This window comes from Molossus molossus, unplaced genomic scaffold (genome assembly GCF_014108415.1).
Source record: "Molossus molossus isolate mMolMol1 unplaced genomic scaffold, mMolMol1.p scaffold_m16_p_2, whole genome shotgun sequence".
Classification (NCBI taxonomy): Eukaryota; Metazoa; Chordata; class Mammalia; order Chiroptera; family Molossidae; genus Molossus; species Molossus molossus.
In genome coordinates, this window is record NW_023425355.1 from 37,226,394 (window position 1) to 37,241,512 (window position 15,119).

Consider the following 15,119-nt stretch of genomic DNA (forward strand, 5'->3'; position numbering starts at 1 on the left):
GGATTAAAAGTAAATGTTTTAAAAAATCAACCTTATGATCATGGTGGTGATTCTCAAATTAAATTAAGTTGCCATTTACTTATTTATCTTCCAGATGCAAAAACACAAAAAGATCTAAAGACTCAAAATAGAGTCTATAATATGTACTTACAGATTGCAAAGTGGTGCATCATATCCCTTTTTGATCTGTTCCAATTTGTAATCATACCCTATCTTGAACAGAGTTTTCTGAATATAATTCATCTCTTGGACTTTGCTCATAACATTCTTATAAATTCGATCCATGATTTCCTATAAGGTAAGCAAAATATTCAATAACCTAAAAAAAGTACACCAACTGAGACAGTCTTTAGTTAAAGATACCTTATCTGCAACATCTTATGTAAATATCTTTAGTATAATGAATATATTTATTTTATTATGTAATTAATTTCACTGACTTGTCTACTATTTCAAAAAGACTAAGGATAAGTATATGAGTCTCTTTAGTTCTTTATACTAACTTTATCTAAAATTTTTAAAAATGTTAACTAGATTAAAAATATTCACCTCTCACATAAAGGTAATGTTTCCAAATCCTGTTCTTTCAAATATATTCCCTTATTTTCAAATAGTGCCCAAACACCCAACTATGTTGATTATAGTCCTAATGTTTTTCTCTTTATTACTACTACCTTGTAACTCTTACAGCATGTCAGAGAGCTTTACAGTTTCTTAAAATTCTTATGTCCCTGTAATTTAGGCATTTCTATTCCATTTTAATAGAAGCTCAGACAACAAAAATGAACAGGATTCTTGCTCACAGTTCCTTAGAAAATTAGAAGTAGAACTAAGTTTGGGATCAACTTTCTCCCATGCTAATACATACAAAATAAAAAACAAAAAAGACAAGACTATCACTAAATGATGTTTTCTTGAAATTACTTAGCTGAAATTAACAGCATTATTATATAAAGCACACCTATTTATAAATACCTAGTTTTAAATAGTGAAAGTGGTAATTAGTGTAAATTCAGTTATGCTATAACTTTATGAATGGCTCTTCTTAATAAAATAAAGGCCAAAGATAAAAAGCTGTTCATAAATGAGAGTCACAGAACCATCACTTGGTATTATGCTGAGTCAGACCGAGAGAGATAAATACTGCATGATCTTACTAACAAAGACAGACTTATAGCAACAGAGAATAGATTGGTTGTTGCCAGGTGCCAGGGGTTGGGGTAAATGGGGAGATGTTGAAAAATCAGTTCGAAGATGAATAAATTCTGGGGATCTAATGTACAGCATGATGACTATAGCTAACAGGACTGTATTGTAATTTTGACAGTTGCCTGAGAGTAAATATTAAATGTTCTCACAACACACACACCCAAATTAACTGTATGAGGTGATGAATGTGTTAACTAGTCTTATTGTGGTAATTACTTCACAATATATGCATCTGTGAAATCATCATGTTATGTTTGTTAAACTCACACAATGTTATATGATTATATCTCAATAAAGCTGGAGGGCAGGGAGGCTACCATGTCATTCAAGCATGGTACAATGTTGTTTTCTCCACTTCCACAAAAGGAATCACTATTGTATAACTAAATAATTGCCAAGATCTATGATTGAGAAACATCAAAAGTTCCCTAAAAGGGTTTTACCATCCTAAAACTATCCCTCTTAAAAAAGTGTATGGGCCCTGGCTGGTTTGGCTCAGCAGTTAGAGCATCGGCTTGTGGTCCAGAGACACCCAGGATCGGTCCCTGCTAAGGGCACGTACCTTGGTTGTAGTTTGTCCCTGGCCCTGGTTGGGTGGTACGGGTGGCAGCCACTCGATGTGTCCCTTTCATGTCGATGTTTCCTCTCTCTCTTTCTCTCTCTCTCCCCCTCCCTCCGTCCCACTCTATCTGAACAAAAAAAATGGAAAAACATCCTCAGGTGAGGATAAAAAAAAGTATATGGGATGCCCTGGTTGGATGGCTCAGTTGGCTATCACATCATCCAGAACACCAAAAAGTTGTGGGTTTGATTCTCGAGTAAAGGCACATACCTAGTTTGCAGGTTTGAGCTCCAGTTGGGGCATGCAGGGGAGGCAACCAATCGATGTTCCTCTTTCTCTCTCTCTCTCTCTCTCTTCCCCCTTCCCTCCCTGTTTAAAAAAATCAATTAATAATAATAATAAAAACACACATATCCTCAGGTGAAGATTTATAAATAAAAGTGTATGGGATGTTGAGGTTAAAAAAGCATGTGAGAAGAGACAGGTGTGTGAGAACCACTTCCACTGCTCCTTTCAATACTAGATACCAATCACAGGCACAGAAAGACCGCAATGAGTAAGCAACACAGACAGCTGCAACAAATTGGCAAGATTTATTGTTAGCACATTGTCATCCATTTATCTCAACCTAATTACATGATGTTCAGTTGACAGTTTATAAGAAGCAGTGATTTGTTCTGAAGTCTCACAATGTAACTAGTTCAATACCAAATGGATCTTTTAGGCTGACTCAGGAAAAGAACAAACTCAGAAAACAGAACCTACCAAAAACAATTCTCAATAAAAATATTTTAAAAGCCTATTTATAGGAGTGTGAAGAGCTAAAGGAACCAACAAGGTTTGGTGAAGCATCAATGGACTAGCAACATGGGAGATCCTTTACTATCCCTAGGCCTGAAGAAGCACAAGAAGTCAAGTGTTGTTTTTAGATCTCTTATCCTTTGAGATGACATGGAGGGACCTGGAGAGTAACCTGCTAAGCGAAATAAGCCAGTCAGAGAAAGACAAATATCACATGATCTCACTTATTTGTGGAATATAATAAACAAAATAAGGTGATGAACAAAATAGACCTAGAAACATAGAAAGAAATAGGGTTCAGACTCACAAACTTCAAAGGAGGGGGTGAAGGGGAAAGAAGAGATAAACCAAAGAACTTATGCATATAAGCATAAACAATGGACACAGACAACAGTGCTGGGGGGGGGGAGGAGAGGAGGGTGTCAATGGGGGTAAAAAGGAGAAGCATCTGTAACAAAAATAAATTAATAAAATAAAATAAATAAAGATAAATATGTATTTATTGTTTTTTTAGAGAGAGAATAAGGGAGAAAGAGAAACATCAACCGGCTGCCTCCGGCATGCCCCCTACTGGGGATCAAGCCCACAAACCTGTGCCTTGACTGGGAATCAAAACAGCACCTCTCAGTCCATGGGACAACCTTCAATCTACTGAGCCACACTGCCAGGCAAGAGAAGTGTTACTGAAACTTGAATGAGGACTATAACCAGGGAAAAGACCTGGTTACAGCCAATGGGAAAGAGCCTGTCCAATGAGTGCCTTAAAGCTCTCCAAAATTGCAGCCAAGCAGGAAAGAAGCAAAGACAGAAAGTATGCAGACAGATCCCTCTCTCACACTTCCTACCCTCTGATCTCTCATGAGTGCCAACAATTGGCTGAATCCAACCAGAAATCATAAGGCAGGCAAGCCCTGGTAATTCATTCACAGAAGTTAGCCTCCCAAGACACAAAGTAAAGAAGAATGGACAACGGGCAACTGGAAAATACACAGCACATCAGCTAACTCCTGTTTATTCTTCAAGCTTAAATTCAGACATTACTTCCTAGATTTCTCAGCCCTCCGCACTCCCAAACTATGTTCTCTGATAGGGTTTACTGGGGACTCCTATACTTTGGATAATACAACTAAAATACTATTTCCCAAAACAAAACAACAAAAACAATCCTAAATGGACAGGCATGGTGGTTAAGAAGACTCTGGGATCAGACTGGTAGAGTTCAAACTTCAAATCTACTACCTATGGGCCGTGTGACCTTAGGCAAGTATTTTTCTTTATAAAATGTGGATAACAAGACCTAATAGTAAAGTTTTAAAGATAATTAAGGGAGATAATCTACCTAAATAAAGCACTTAGCACAGTGCCTGGAACAGTAAGTATTACCCTACCTATTATCAATAACATTTTAGTTTATACAGCACCTCTAAATAAAAAGGCAAACACTACTCTGACTTATTCTAATCTTTGGTTATTTGGTAATTTTGTAACTAGAACCTAAAAAAAACCCAAAGTATGTTCCATCTCTAATTCTTAGAATAACTTATCCTGAACACTTCATTATTTAATCTTAGACTTTCCATGTGCAAAGACAGTTCTGTGAAAGATATTGGGATAAGATTCAAAGTCTGATCATAATACAAGCAGTAGTGATACCCAGCCCCACTGGAGTTTCCAAAGCCGAAAAGCAGTAGAGTATGTTTGATTATCTATGATTATCTAAGTTTGAAACACTGCATTAAATATTTCAAAATCTGTCATTATAAGGCTATAAAATGTAACATATTATTTGTATAAAAGGTGGTACTTCACACAAGGATATTGAATAAAGAGAATTAAACTATTTTCTTTGGGAGCATTCAAATGACAGCTTTCTAGGTCACCATAAGGGTCAGGAGGCTTGGATTCTAGACTCAGCTCTATCACTAACCAGCTCCGTAACCTTGGATATGCTGCCTCCATTCTCCAGGATAGCCTAGGTTTCAATTTTTTTTTTAATTAAGTGACTAAACAAAATCTTCTTTAGAGTATATTCTAACTTTAAAGTATTATAACTAATCCTCACTCTAGGTCATTTTCAGCACCTAATTTGCAAGCATCAGCAAACACTACCAGCTATATATTTCAGAAGTTTGCTACTTCATTTTCCCCAATATTTATCTGAGGTTTTAAGGAACATATTTGCCCTAATACACACAGAGAAAAATTATTTCAAAATATGCACAAATACCTAAGAATATTACTTTTTAAAAAGTCCAAGTTGCAAGCAGCAAATACCATTTACAGTTTGCACTCACCGGAACAGCTGCCATGAGCGTAGGTTTCAGTACAGTACAGTCTCCTTTGCTTCCTTTTTTAATTTTGCTGGACTACATCGAAGAATAAGTTAACAGGATTAGGGCAACTAACCAAAGCAAAGAACATTATAATTCAAGTGTTAACAATAACAAAGGCAGAAATTTACACATGGAATTTGATCTTCTGCTCTCTAAGTTATTGGTTAGAACCATCATAACCTTTAAGCCTTAAGTATCAGTGCTTTGTTTAGTGCTTTATCCCACAGATTATTTCTTCTAGCACATTTCAGCCTTCCTTAGAGGAGAAAGTGTGACAAAGAAGAAAGGAAAGAGATATTTTGGTAAATCAAGCTTTCTTATTAACAACATTACCATCAAACATAGCACTGACAATCCATTTTTCAACAAAACAAAATCCCTCAACTAAGGTAGATAAACACTAAAACAAAGTTGAAGATAATTCTAACTTTCTTTGATTAGCTAAAAGGCAAAGCCACCATCGCAAAGTCACAGCTATGAATATCAATTAACATACAGAAATACTAACTTGATAACATTTTGGTTGACAGAATACTGAAGATACTACCAGTGACCATGTGGGGACATGAACATATATTTGTAAATGCGTGTATATATTTTTTCAATTTTTTTCTTTTCTTTCTTATATACATAAATACTATCTGGAATTTCAAATGTCAGAGCAGTAGGTAGAAAAACTGATGATCACCCAATGAAAGAGGTAAATAAAACTGAGAATCTTCTTCCCTGGCCAGTTTGGCTCAGCGATTGGAGCACTGGCCTGCAGACCAAAGAGTCTTGGGTTCAATTCTGGCAAGGGCACGTACCTTGGTTGCAGTTCATCCCCAGCCCCGGTTGGGGTCATGTGGGTGGCAACCAATCAATGTGTCTCTCTCACATCAATGTCTCTCTCTCCCCCACCCCCTCCTTCCCACTCTGTCTGAAGATAAATGTAAAATTATCCTCAGGTGAGGATTAAAAAAAAAAAATAAGAATCTTCTATAATGCAGTTAGTTTGTAAGTTTAGCTGTATCAAGTGTTAGCTGTGGCCAACACAGGCAAGAAGAGAACCAGCTCTTCAGAAACAGTGGGATCCTCTGTTACCACCAGTTCTGCCACCACGAAGGTTCTGCTGGTAGAACTCAATACCTTTTATCCTACTTTAAGATGAACAGGGGCAATAAAATAACTCCTTGTGTTTCACATATGTGTGTGTGCACATTTGCAAGTGGAAACTTACACCTGCACACGCACACTACACACGGAGGGTTGCTCTGTGGAGAGAAAGATCGGCTCTTATGTACCTTCAAGTCCAAGCTGATCTCCATGTGCTGCTGGCCAGTTTTTACTACAGAGAGCAGTTCCAGAATAGCAGTAGCCACAAGGAGTCCTTGCTGGCCTTCTTTACTATTCTTAGCAATATTTCAGTTCATGTCTTTATTATGATCACAGTAATCCTAGTTTTGACAACATTGCTATCATCTGCTGCCTTCCAATATGGTCCCCCTGGTCTCCCAACTTTTTCTGATTGCCTATGTAAGGGATACTTCTGGGTTTTAGATTCCTAGTCAGATTGAGGCTCTTTATAATAGTTTATTAAAAAGGTAGGTATGAATGCCCCTCACAGTTTTATAACAGGATTCTAATGTACTACTTGGCCTGAGAGGCAGCAAGAATGAAGTCAGACCAGCAATAGACTCCAACTGTCCCCCTTCCCCACACTGAAGCTATTGTTTTCAGAAAGGCAGTGAAAGCAAAGGCTTTCTGTACTTCCCTGCTGGGGTGGAAATCATACTCAAAGCTAATTGAAACATCATAGCTGTTTTGAAAATGTCTCCAAACATAAGAAAAACTCACTATAATGCATTACATGTCAACACCGCAGAATTTTCTTTAAATGTTTAAAATAATTTAAGCCTCAGTATCATTCATAGGTCTGCTATGACTTCACTATATCAAGTCCTATTTATCAGTTTACTTGGTAGTTTACTTCTTTTATTCATTACTCTTCTAGCAGCTTTTAAATGTGAATTTTCAGCTGAGTGGTTTAGTGAAATACAACAGGTTCTCCATCTTATAAAGAGGTTTGGTTTTCAAAGTACAAAATAGGTAATTATTTGGAACATAGACTATTTTCTCATGGTAAAGCCACTTAAAATGATTGGATTATGCTTGGGGTAGGGTAATTGTAATGACTAGGAAGGGACACAAGGGGCATTCTGGGATCTAGAAATGTTCATTTTCCCACTTGATCTAGATGGTAATCATCACAGAAGTCTACACATTAAATTTAATCAAGCAGTCCTCTTAATATTTGGGCACTTTAAGTTTACATCCAAAAACAAGCCCCCAAAACAGAAAAAAATGGTTGCAATCTCAAATAAATATTTTTAAAAATCTATTTAACATGTTTGTCTTAATATTATATAACCTACCTAATCTTTACCTAAAATGGTATTTCTACCAAGAAAAAATATTACAATTTCTAACTGTGAACACCAAGGGCACATCTTCCTACTAAATGCTCCATCAAGACTCCCAAATAAAAAGCAGCATTGCCTAGGGTTCGGAAAAGTGACAGCTGGGCCTCCAGTGATGGGAGTGTCAGAAGCCACACAGAGAATCGAGTCATTCCTACCTACACTCCATTTATCTTTCAGCATTCTGAACTCCACAGCTCCCTTAGAAGCCCCCCACTCCCAATGTCTGGTTAAAGCTTTTCTATAGACAACAAAGAAATTATTCAGAGCTACGGACAGTAGGTATTAGATGTGTGGATTCAAATGGGCTTAAAATACATGAATTAGCCCTATCTATTGTTGAGCTTCCTGCCATGAACAACAGGGTGAAGGAAGAAACCTGACTCAGGGTAGAAATCTGGGGGCTGCGTCTGGACATGCTGCAATGCTGTCCAATAGAACTTTCCATGAGGATGAAATGTTCAGTATCTGTGCTATCCATATGGTAAACACAAGTGACATGTAGTTACTACTGCGAACTTGAAATGTGCTAGAGAAACTAAAAAAAATGAATTTTTCTAATTTAATTTTAATTAACCTGTATTTCAATATGTAGCTAGTGGCTACTGTATTGGACAGCACAACTCTAGAAAAAACTCAGAGCAAAATTAGGCCAATATCCTACCACCATACCTCTCCAAAAAATCACCACTGTTCATGAGTAATATGTCAAATAAGATTGAGTGTATTTATATTCTTTATCTTAGCTCTCTGAAATAAAAATCTAATAGAGAAAGATAAGATAAAAGACATTGCTAGTTTCAAAATAATTTAAAAATACGTAGATAAAGCAATGTAAAAACAAGTTTATTTACTATAGCTACACACTGCTCGGTGGGAACTATTTTTGAAGTCATGGAATAAGTTTTAGCTGAAATAAAATATCTCATGCTTTAGTAATATGTTCTCAGACAAACAACAGAACTTGATATGATCAGGCCAATATACTGAAACGCTTGTCACCTGGTCAGAGAGTGTAAGTGGAGAAGAATATCCAATTCGACAGCCATAGGTAAAGCAAGATATCTCTGCTGTCAATTCTAGGACATGAGCCAAAGGCAGGTAGCCAATATATGTGTCCTTTGGTCTAAAACAAAATAAGATAAACATTTTAGTGTACCTTAAAAAGACATTATAAAATAGAAATGTCAATAATCTTATCATTTTAATATAGATTAAGTCTAGAGAATGCCAATGTGAGCTCTGATTTCTAAGAAGAAAGTTGAACGATTATCCCTTACCCAAGGCCTGGAATTCTCTCACACTGGCCTGTCATTCCAGCTATCAAATTGCTATGATGCATCATCACTCCCTTAGGTCGGCCAGTAGAACCACTGGTATACATGACGATAGCCATGTCTGAAGGAGTTGGTCTATTTGGAGGAACACTTGCTAAATGAATGACAAAAGCACCACATTAGTGACTGGAACATACACAAAGATCCACAATATTATCACCACAATCAGGGCAACAGACATTCATATAAACTTGCTCAGTTTCCTTGGGTTCTGTTGTTAACTTATCTTTAAAGTGACTTCAACCCTAAAATTCTTCTTTTTTGGTTAATCCTCACCTGAGAATATTCTTCCATTATTTCAGAGTGGAAGGGAGGAGGGGAGAGGCAGAGAGAGAGACAGACAGACAGACATAAACACACATTGACTGGCTGCCTCCCATACAACCCTGACCAGGGCTGGGGATCGATTTTCCTGCAACCCAGTTATGTGCCCTTGACCGGGAATTGAACCCCTGAAGCTTTGGTCCGAGAGCCAATGTTCTACTGAGTCAAACTGGCTAGGGCCAACTCTAAAATTCTAACATGCTAAGTTTTAAACAGCACATTGGGGTTTCAATTTAAAGATAGTGTATCATGTTGACCTAGTAACCTCCTTTCTATACTAGAATATATCAAAATGTCCAAGAAGACAAAGATATATTATTAGAATTTAATAAAAATTTAGTAAGATTCTTAGATTTTTAAAAATCAGTTTATCCTCCATATGATACTATAATAGTGGATACATGTCATTATACATTTGTGAAAACACCAAGAGTGAACCTTAACGTAAGCTATGAACTTTGGGGTTTATGACATGTCAATGTAGGTTCAACAGCTATAACAAATATGCCATTCTGATAGGAAAAGTTGATAGTGGGAGAGGCAGTGTGTATGTAGGGGCAGGTGGTATATGTGAACTCTCTGCACCTTCCTATCAATTTTGCTATAAATCTATAACTGTTCTACAAAATAAAAATTTACAAAAATAAGTTCATGAAACTAAATCACATACATTTTATGTACAAGTTAAAATAAAAATTTTAAATAATGTGATTTTCACTGAAATAACCAAAGATAAAGTTATACTTAAATTGGCTAATGCTCCTTAAAGATATTTACTGTCAGAGCTTAGAAAACAAGAAAATTGGAACTAAATCCTTAATTTGATGACTAATAGATGCAGTACCAGTACATACAAGGTGGGGCAAAATCGGTTTACAGTTTTTCATATGGAAAATAATACAATCATTTATAAATAATAATACAAGAATAAACTGTTTCACATACTCAGAACTGTAAACCTACTTTTGCCCCACCCTGTATGTTAGGCTCTTCTTCATTCTAAGCACATAAGGTGACACTTCACTTCGTCATCCTAGTAACATCTATCAACTTAACGTATCACACAATGTCTTATCTAGTGTAGTCTATCATGTTGTTGTTATGAGGACCCAATACACCATAGTTTTGTGCCAACATCCTTTGATGAATCAGCAGAATTGGCTATACTTGATACCTGTTATTGCAAACATGTGTTCAGTCTCTAGTGGTCAAATATTCCTAAGCTAAACAGAGGTTCAACCAACATTTTCTACTGCCAAAATAAATAATTTCCTCATCTAGTAGAGTATTGTGACCTTCACATTAAACATGACAGAAAAACTATTTATTTATTATTTATTTATTTATTTATTTATTTTGGTTACAGATGCTTCTTTTTCCCCACAGAAAAAATATTTAAATGGAGTATTTAATATCTGCAACCCTCTATCTTGATGACCAAATGATATTTTGCTACAAGGCGAATTTACTTGTTTCAAATGAAATACCAACGAACATCTCAGTGGTAGAATAAATCCAAGCATGAATATTGGCCAACAGCTTTGACATCATTAAGATCAGTATTTTTCTAGAAGTTTACTGAATGGAAGGCCTGAGACCTTTGCCTCATGTGAGGTCCAAACTGGAATGTTACAGAAGGTTATTTGAAAAAAAGAAAAGTTAGGCAGCACCACCATAAAATTCTGAACTGCGTACATCTCCACTACTTAGTAAATTTTAAAACTGTGATTAACTTTTAGAGGAAATAAGGAGGGAGAACCTTCATAATATATGTTCTTGATAGTTTTAAACACTTTAAAACTTTTTAAATCAAAGAACTTTACACTTTTCACTCATATCACTTATTTTCCTAACCTTCTGAAAAAACCTTAAACAGATGAATAAACTAGTTTTAACTGCTTTACTTACAGTTTTCTGGCTTGGATCCCAACTCTTCTACTGATTGCATGCTGTGAATCTCAAATCCTTCAGGGTATTCTGCTTTATTGATTGTCTTATTGTCCACATAAATGATATGTTTAACATAACTGATGTCTAACAATGCAGTCTGTTGAGCAGAAAGAAAATCCAGTTATTAAATATGGGCCTACAGTGAACTCAATTACTGAACATTTTCCCGTACTATCATATAACACTACCATTAATCAAAAGAAAATTTCACACCTACCTTAAGTTTACTTTCCAGAAGTTCAACACTAGTAATCAGATACGCAGCCTCAGATTCATTTAGTCCATGAACCACAGCTTCCCTGCCAAGTGTGGCATATAAAGTCACGACTACATAAGAAAATAAACACAAAGTTAAATGATAAACATTTACTTAGTATATTATTTACATTACCCTTTAATGATAGGCATACACACAGATGCAAAGACATTTTATAATTTAATTTGATTTCATAGTCTCTGCTATATTACCCTACAACCTTGCCTCAAATTTCCTGGTACACCAAAATTTTCTTCACGAATACTCAGAATTCTAAATTTCTAAACCTGAAAAAAACCAGAAATACAGGAAGTTCCACAACTGGTCAAAAATCAGTCAATTAAGATGGTCAAGGCCAATAGGTTCTGGCTGAACTTTTTTTTTTTTTAATTAATTTATTTATTTTTGTTCCAGATGTTTCTCCTTTTCTCCCACTGATTCCATACTCTCGCTCCCTCCCTGCCCTGTCCCCAGCTTTGTTGTCCATGTCCATTGTTCATGCATACATGCATTCAAGTTCTATGCTTTATCTCTCCCCCACCACCCCCTCTTTTGGTGATTGTCAGTCTGTACCCCACTGCCACGTCTCTGGGAATATCCCATTCCGCAGACTGTTATGTTCATTATATTCCACAGATAAGTGAGATCACATGACATTTGACTTTCTCTGTTTGGCTTGTTTCACTTAGGATGATACTTTCCAGATCCCTCGATGTCTTCTTAAAGGATAAGAGATTTCTTTCTTACAGATGCATGGTACTCCATTGTGTATTATGTACCACAGCTTTTTTATCCATTCGTCTACTGGTGGACATTTGGGCTGTTTCCAGAACTTAGCTATTGTAAATAGTGCTGCTACAAACATGGGGATACATGTATTCTTTCTGATTGGTGTTTCAGGCTTCTTAGGGTATATTCCTAGAAGTGGGATCACTGGGTCAAATGGAAGTTCAGTTTTTAATTTTTTGAGGTAACACCACATTGCTTTCCATAGTGGCTGCATCAGTCTGCATTCCCACCAGCAGTGTACTAGAGTCCCCTTTTCTCCACACCCTCAGCAACACTTGCTGTTTGATAATTTGTTGATGGCGGCCATTCTGACAGGTGTGAGGTGATACCTCATTGTTGTTTTAATTTGCATCTCTCTGATGATTAGTGATGCTGAGCATTTCTTCAATATCTCTTAGCCATTTGTATGTCCTGTTTGAAGAGATGTCTATTTAGTTCCACTGCCCATTTTTTAATTGGGTTCTTTGTCTTCCTTTTGTTGAGCTGTATGAGGACTCTATATATATTGAAAATTAACCTCTGACCTAATGTATCATTGGCAATTATGTTCTCCCATACAGTGGGTTATATTTCCATTTTGATGACTGTATCTTCTACTTTATTTCTATTACCTTAGGTGATGTATCAGTGAAAAGTATGCTGCGTATGACTTCTGAAATTTTGTTATCTATAGTTTCTTCTAGGATTTTTATGGATTTGTGAGTCACATTTAAACCTTTTATCCATTTTCAGTTTATTCTTGTGTATGGTGGTCTAGTTTCATTTTTTTTGCATGTAGCTGTCCAATTTTCCCAACACCATTTATTAAAGAGGCTGTCTTTATTCCACTGAATGCTGTTGCCACCTTTGTCAAATATTAATTGAGCATACTGTCTTGGGTGCATTTCTGGGTTCTCTGTTCTGTTCCACTGATCTGTTCTGTTCTTGTGCCAGTACCAGGCTGTTTGATTACAGTGGCTTTGTAGTATAACCTAAAATCTGGTCATGTAATCCCTCCACATTTGTTCTTCTTTTTCAAGACTACTGTGGCTATTCGAAGTCTCTTTGGTTCCATATGGACCTTTGAAGTATTTGTTCTAGTTCTGTGAAGTATGTCGTTGATATTTTGATGGGGATTGCACTGAATATATCGATTGCTTTGGGTAGTATGGACATTTTAATGATGTTAATTCTTCCAATCCATGAACAAGATATGTGCTTCCAGTTTTTTATATCTTCTTCTATTTCTTTTTTCAAAGACTGTAGTCTTCTGTGAATAGGTATTTATTTCATTGGTTAATTTTATTGCTAGGTATTTAAATTTTTTGCCACAATGGTAAATGGGATTTTTTTTTTTTTTGGTTCCCTTTCTGTGAGTTCATAATTGGTGTATGAGAATGCCGTCGATTTCTTGACATAAATTTTTTATCCTGTTAATTTGCCAGATTCATTTATTAAGTCTAGTAAATTATTGATGGAGTCTTCGGGGTTTTCTACATATAGTATCATGTCATCTGCAAATACTGAGAATTTCACTTCCTCCTTTCCAATTTGGATCCTTTTTATTTTTTCTTTCTGTCTGATTGCTGTGGCTAAGACTTCCAGTACTATGTTAAATAAGAGTAGCAAAAGTGGGCATCCTTGTCTTGTTCCTGTTCTTAAGGAAAATGCTCTAGTTTTAGCCCATTGAGTATAATGTTGGCTGTAGGTCTTTCATATATGGCCTTTATTATGTCGAGATATGATCCCTCTATTCTCAGATTGCTGAGTTTTTATCAGAAATGGGTGCTGGATTTTGTCAAATGCTTTTTCGGCGTCTACTGATATGATCATATGATTTTTTGGTTTCATTTTATGTGGTGTATCACATTTATGGATTTGCGAATATTATACCAGCCTTGCATCTCTGGGATGAAATCCACTTGGTCATGGTGAATAATCTTTTTGATGTATTGCTGGATTCGATTTGCTAGTATTTTATTCAGGATTTTGGCATCTATATTCATCAGGGATATTGGCCTGTAGTTTTCTGACTTTGTAGTGTTTATTTCTGGTTTTGGAATTAGAATTATGCTGGCCTCATAAAACAAGTTTGGAAATCTTCCTTCTTGAATTTTTTGAAATAGTTTGAGGAGAATGGGTATTAGTTTTTCTTTGAATGTTCGGTAAAATTCCACCGTGAAGCCGTCTGGGCCTGGGCTTTTGTTTGCTAGGAGAGCCTTGATTACATGTTCCATTTCGTTGGTTGTTATTGGTCTGTTCAAGTTTTCTATCTCCTCCCCGTTCAGTTTTGGGAGACTATGTGTTTCTAGAAATTTGTCCATTTTGCTTAGATTGTCAAATTTGCGGTGGTATAATTGTTCATAATATTTGTTAATGATCCTTTGTATTTCTGTGGTGTCAGTTATGAATTCTCTTTCATTTCTGATTTTATGTATTTGGGGTCCTTTTGTTTCTTGGTGACTCTAGCTAAGGGGTCATCAATTTTGTTTATCTTTTCAAAGTACCAGATCTTAGATTCATTGATCCTTTGGATTTTTTTTTTTTTTTTTTTTTTTGGTCTCCATGTCGTTTATTTCTGCTCTGATCTTTACTATTTCTGTCTATTTGCTCTGTGGTTTTCTTTTTGTTTGCTTTCTAGTTCTTTAAGTTGTGAGTTTAGATAGACTATTAAAATTTTTTCTTGCTTCTTGAGGTAGGCCTGTAGTGCTATGAACTTCCCTCTCAGAACTGCTTTTGCTGCATCTCATAGATTTTGTGTTGTTGTTGTGTTCATTTTCATTGGTTTCCAGGAAGTTTTAATTTCTTCCTTGATCTCCATGGTAACCCATTCATTGTTCAATAACATGCTATTTAGCCTTCATATTTTCAAATATCTTTGCATGTTCTTGCTGCAATTGATTTCTAGTTTCATGCCATTGTGATGTGAGAAGATGCTTGATATGATTTCAATCTTCTTGAACTTGTAGAGACTTAGTTTGTGCCCTAACATGTGGTCTATCTTTCAAAATGTCCCATGTACACTTAGGAAGAATGTGAATTCTGCAGTTTTGGGATGTAATTCTCTGTAGATATCTATTAAATCCCTTTTATGTAGCGCTTCATTTAGAGTCTGTATTT

The 15,119-nt window shown here is 36.0% G+C and overlaps 1 protein-coding gene across 4 annotated transcripts in view; it reads right to left on the minus strand.

Annotated features, from left to right (window-relative positions):
- ACSL4 (acyl-CoA synthetase long chain family member 4) overlaps nucleotides 1-15,119 on the minus strand; it is a 119,335-nt gene that overhangs the window by 27,811 nt on the left and 76,405 nt on the right. For all 4 annotated transcript variants that reach the window (XM_036271809.1, XM_036271810.1, XM_036271812.1 and 1 more), the window contains exons 4-9: nucleotides 11,193-11,302; nucleotides 10,934-11,072; nucleotides 8,645-8,795; nucleotides 8,367-8,490; nucleotides 4,867-4,938; nucleotides 152-291 (exon numbers count right to left, since the gene is read on the minus strand). In XM_036271809.1, the coding sequence (XP_036127702.1) occupies nucleotides 152-291; nucleotides 4,867-4,938; nucleotides 8,367-8,490; nucleotides 8,645-8,795; nucleotides 10,934-11,072; nucleotides 11,193-11,302 (736 nt within the window). The remainder of the gene's footprint in view (nucleotides 1-151; nucleotides 292-4,866; nucleotides 4,939-8,366; nucleotides 8,491-8,644; nucleotides 8,796-10,933; nucleotides 11,073-11,192; nucleotides 11,303-15,119) is intronic.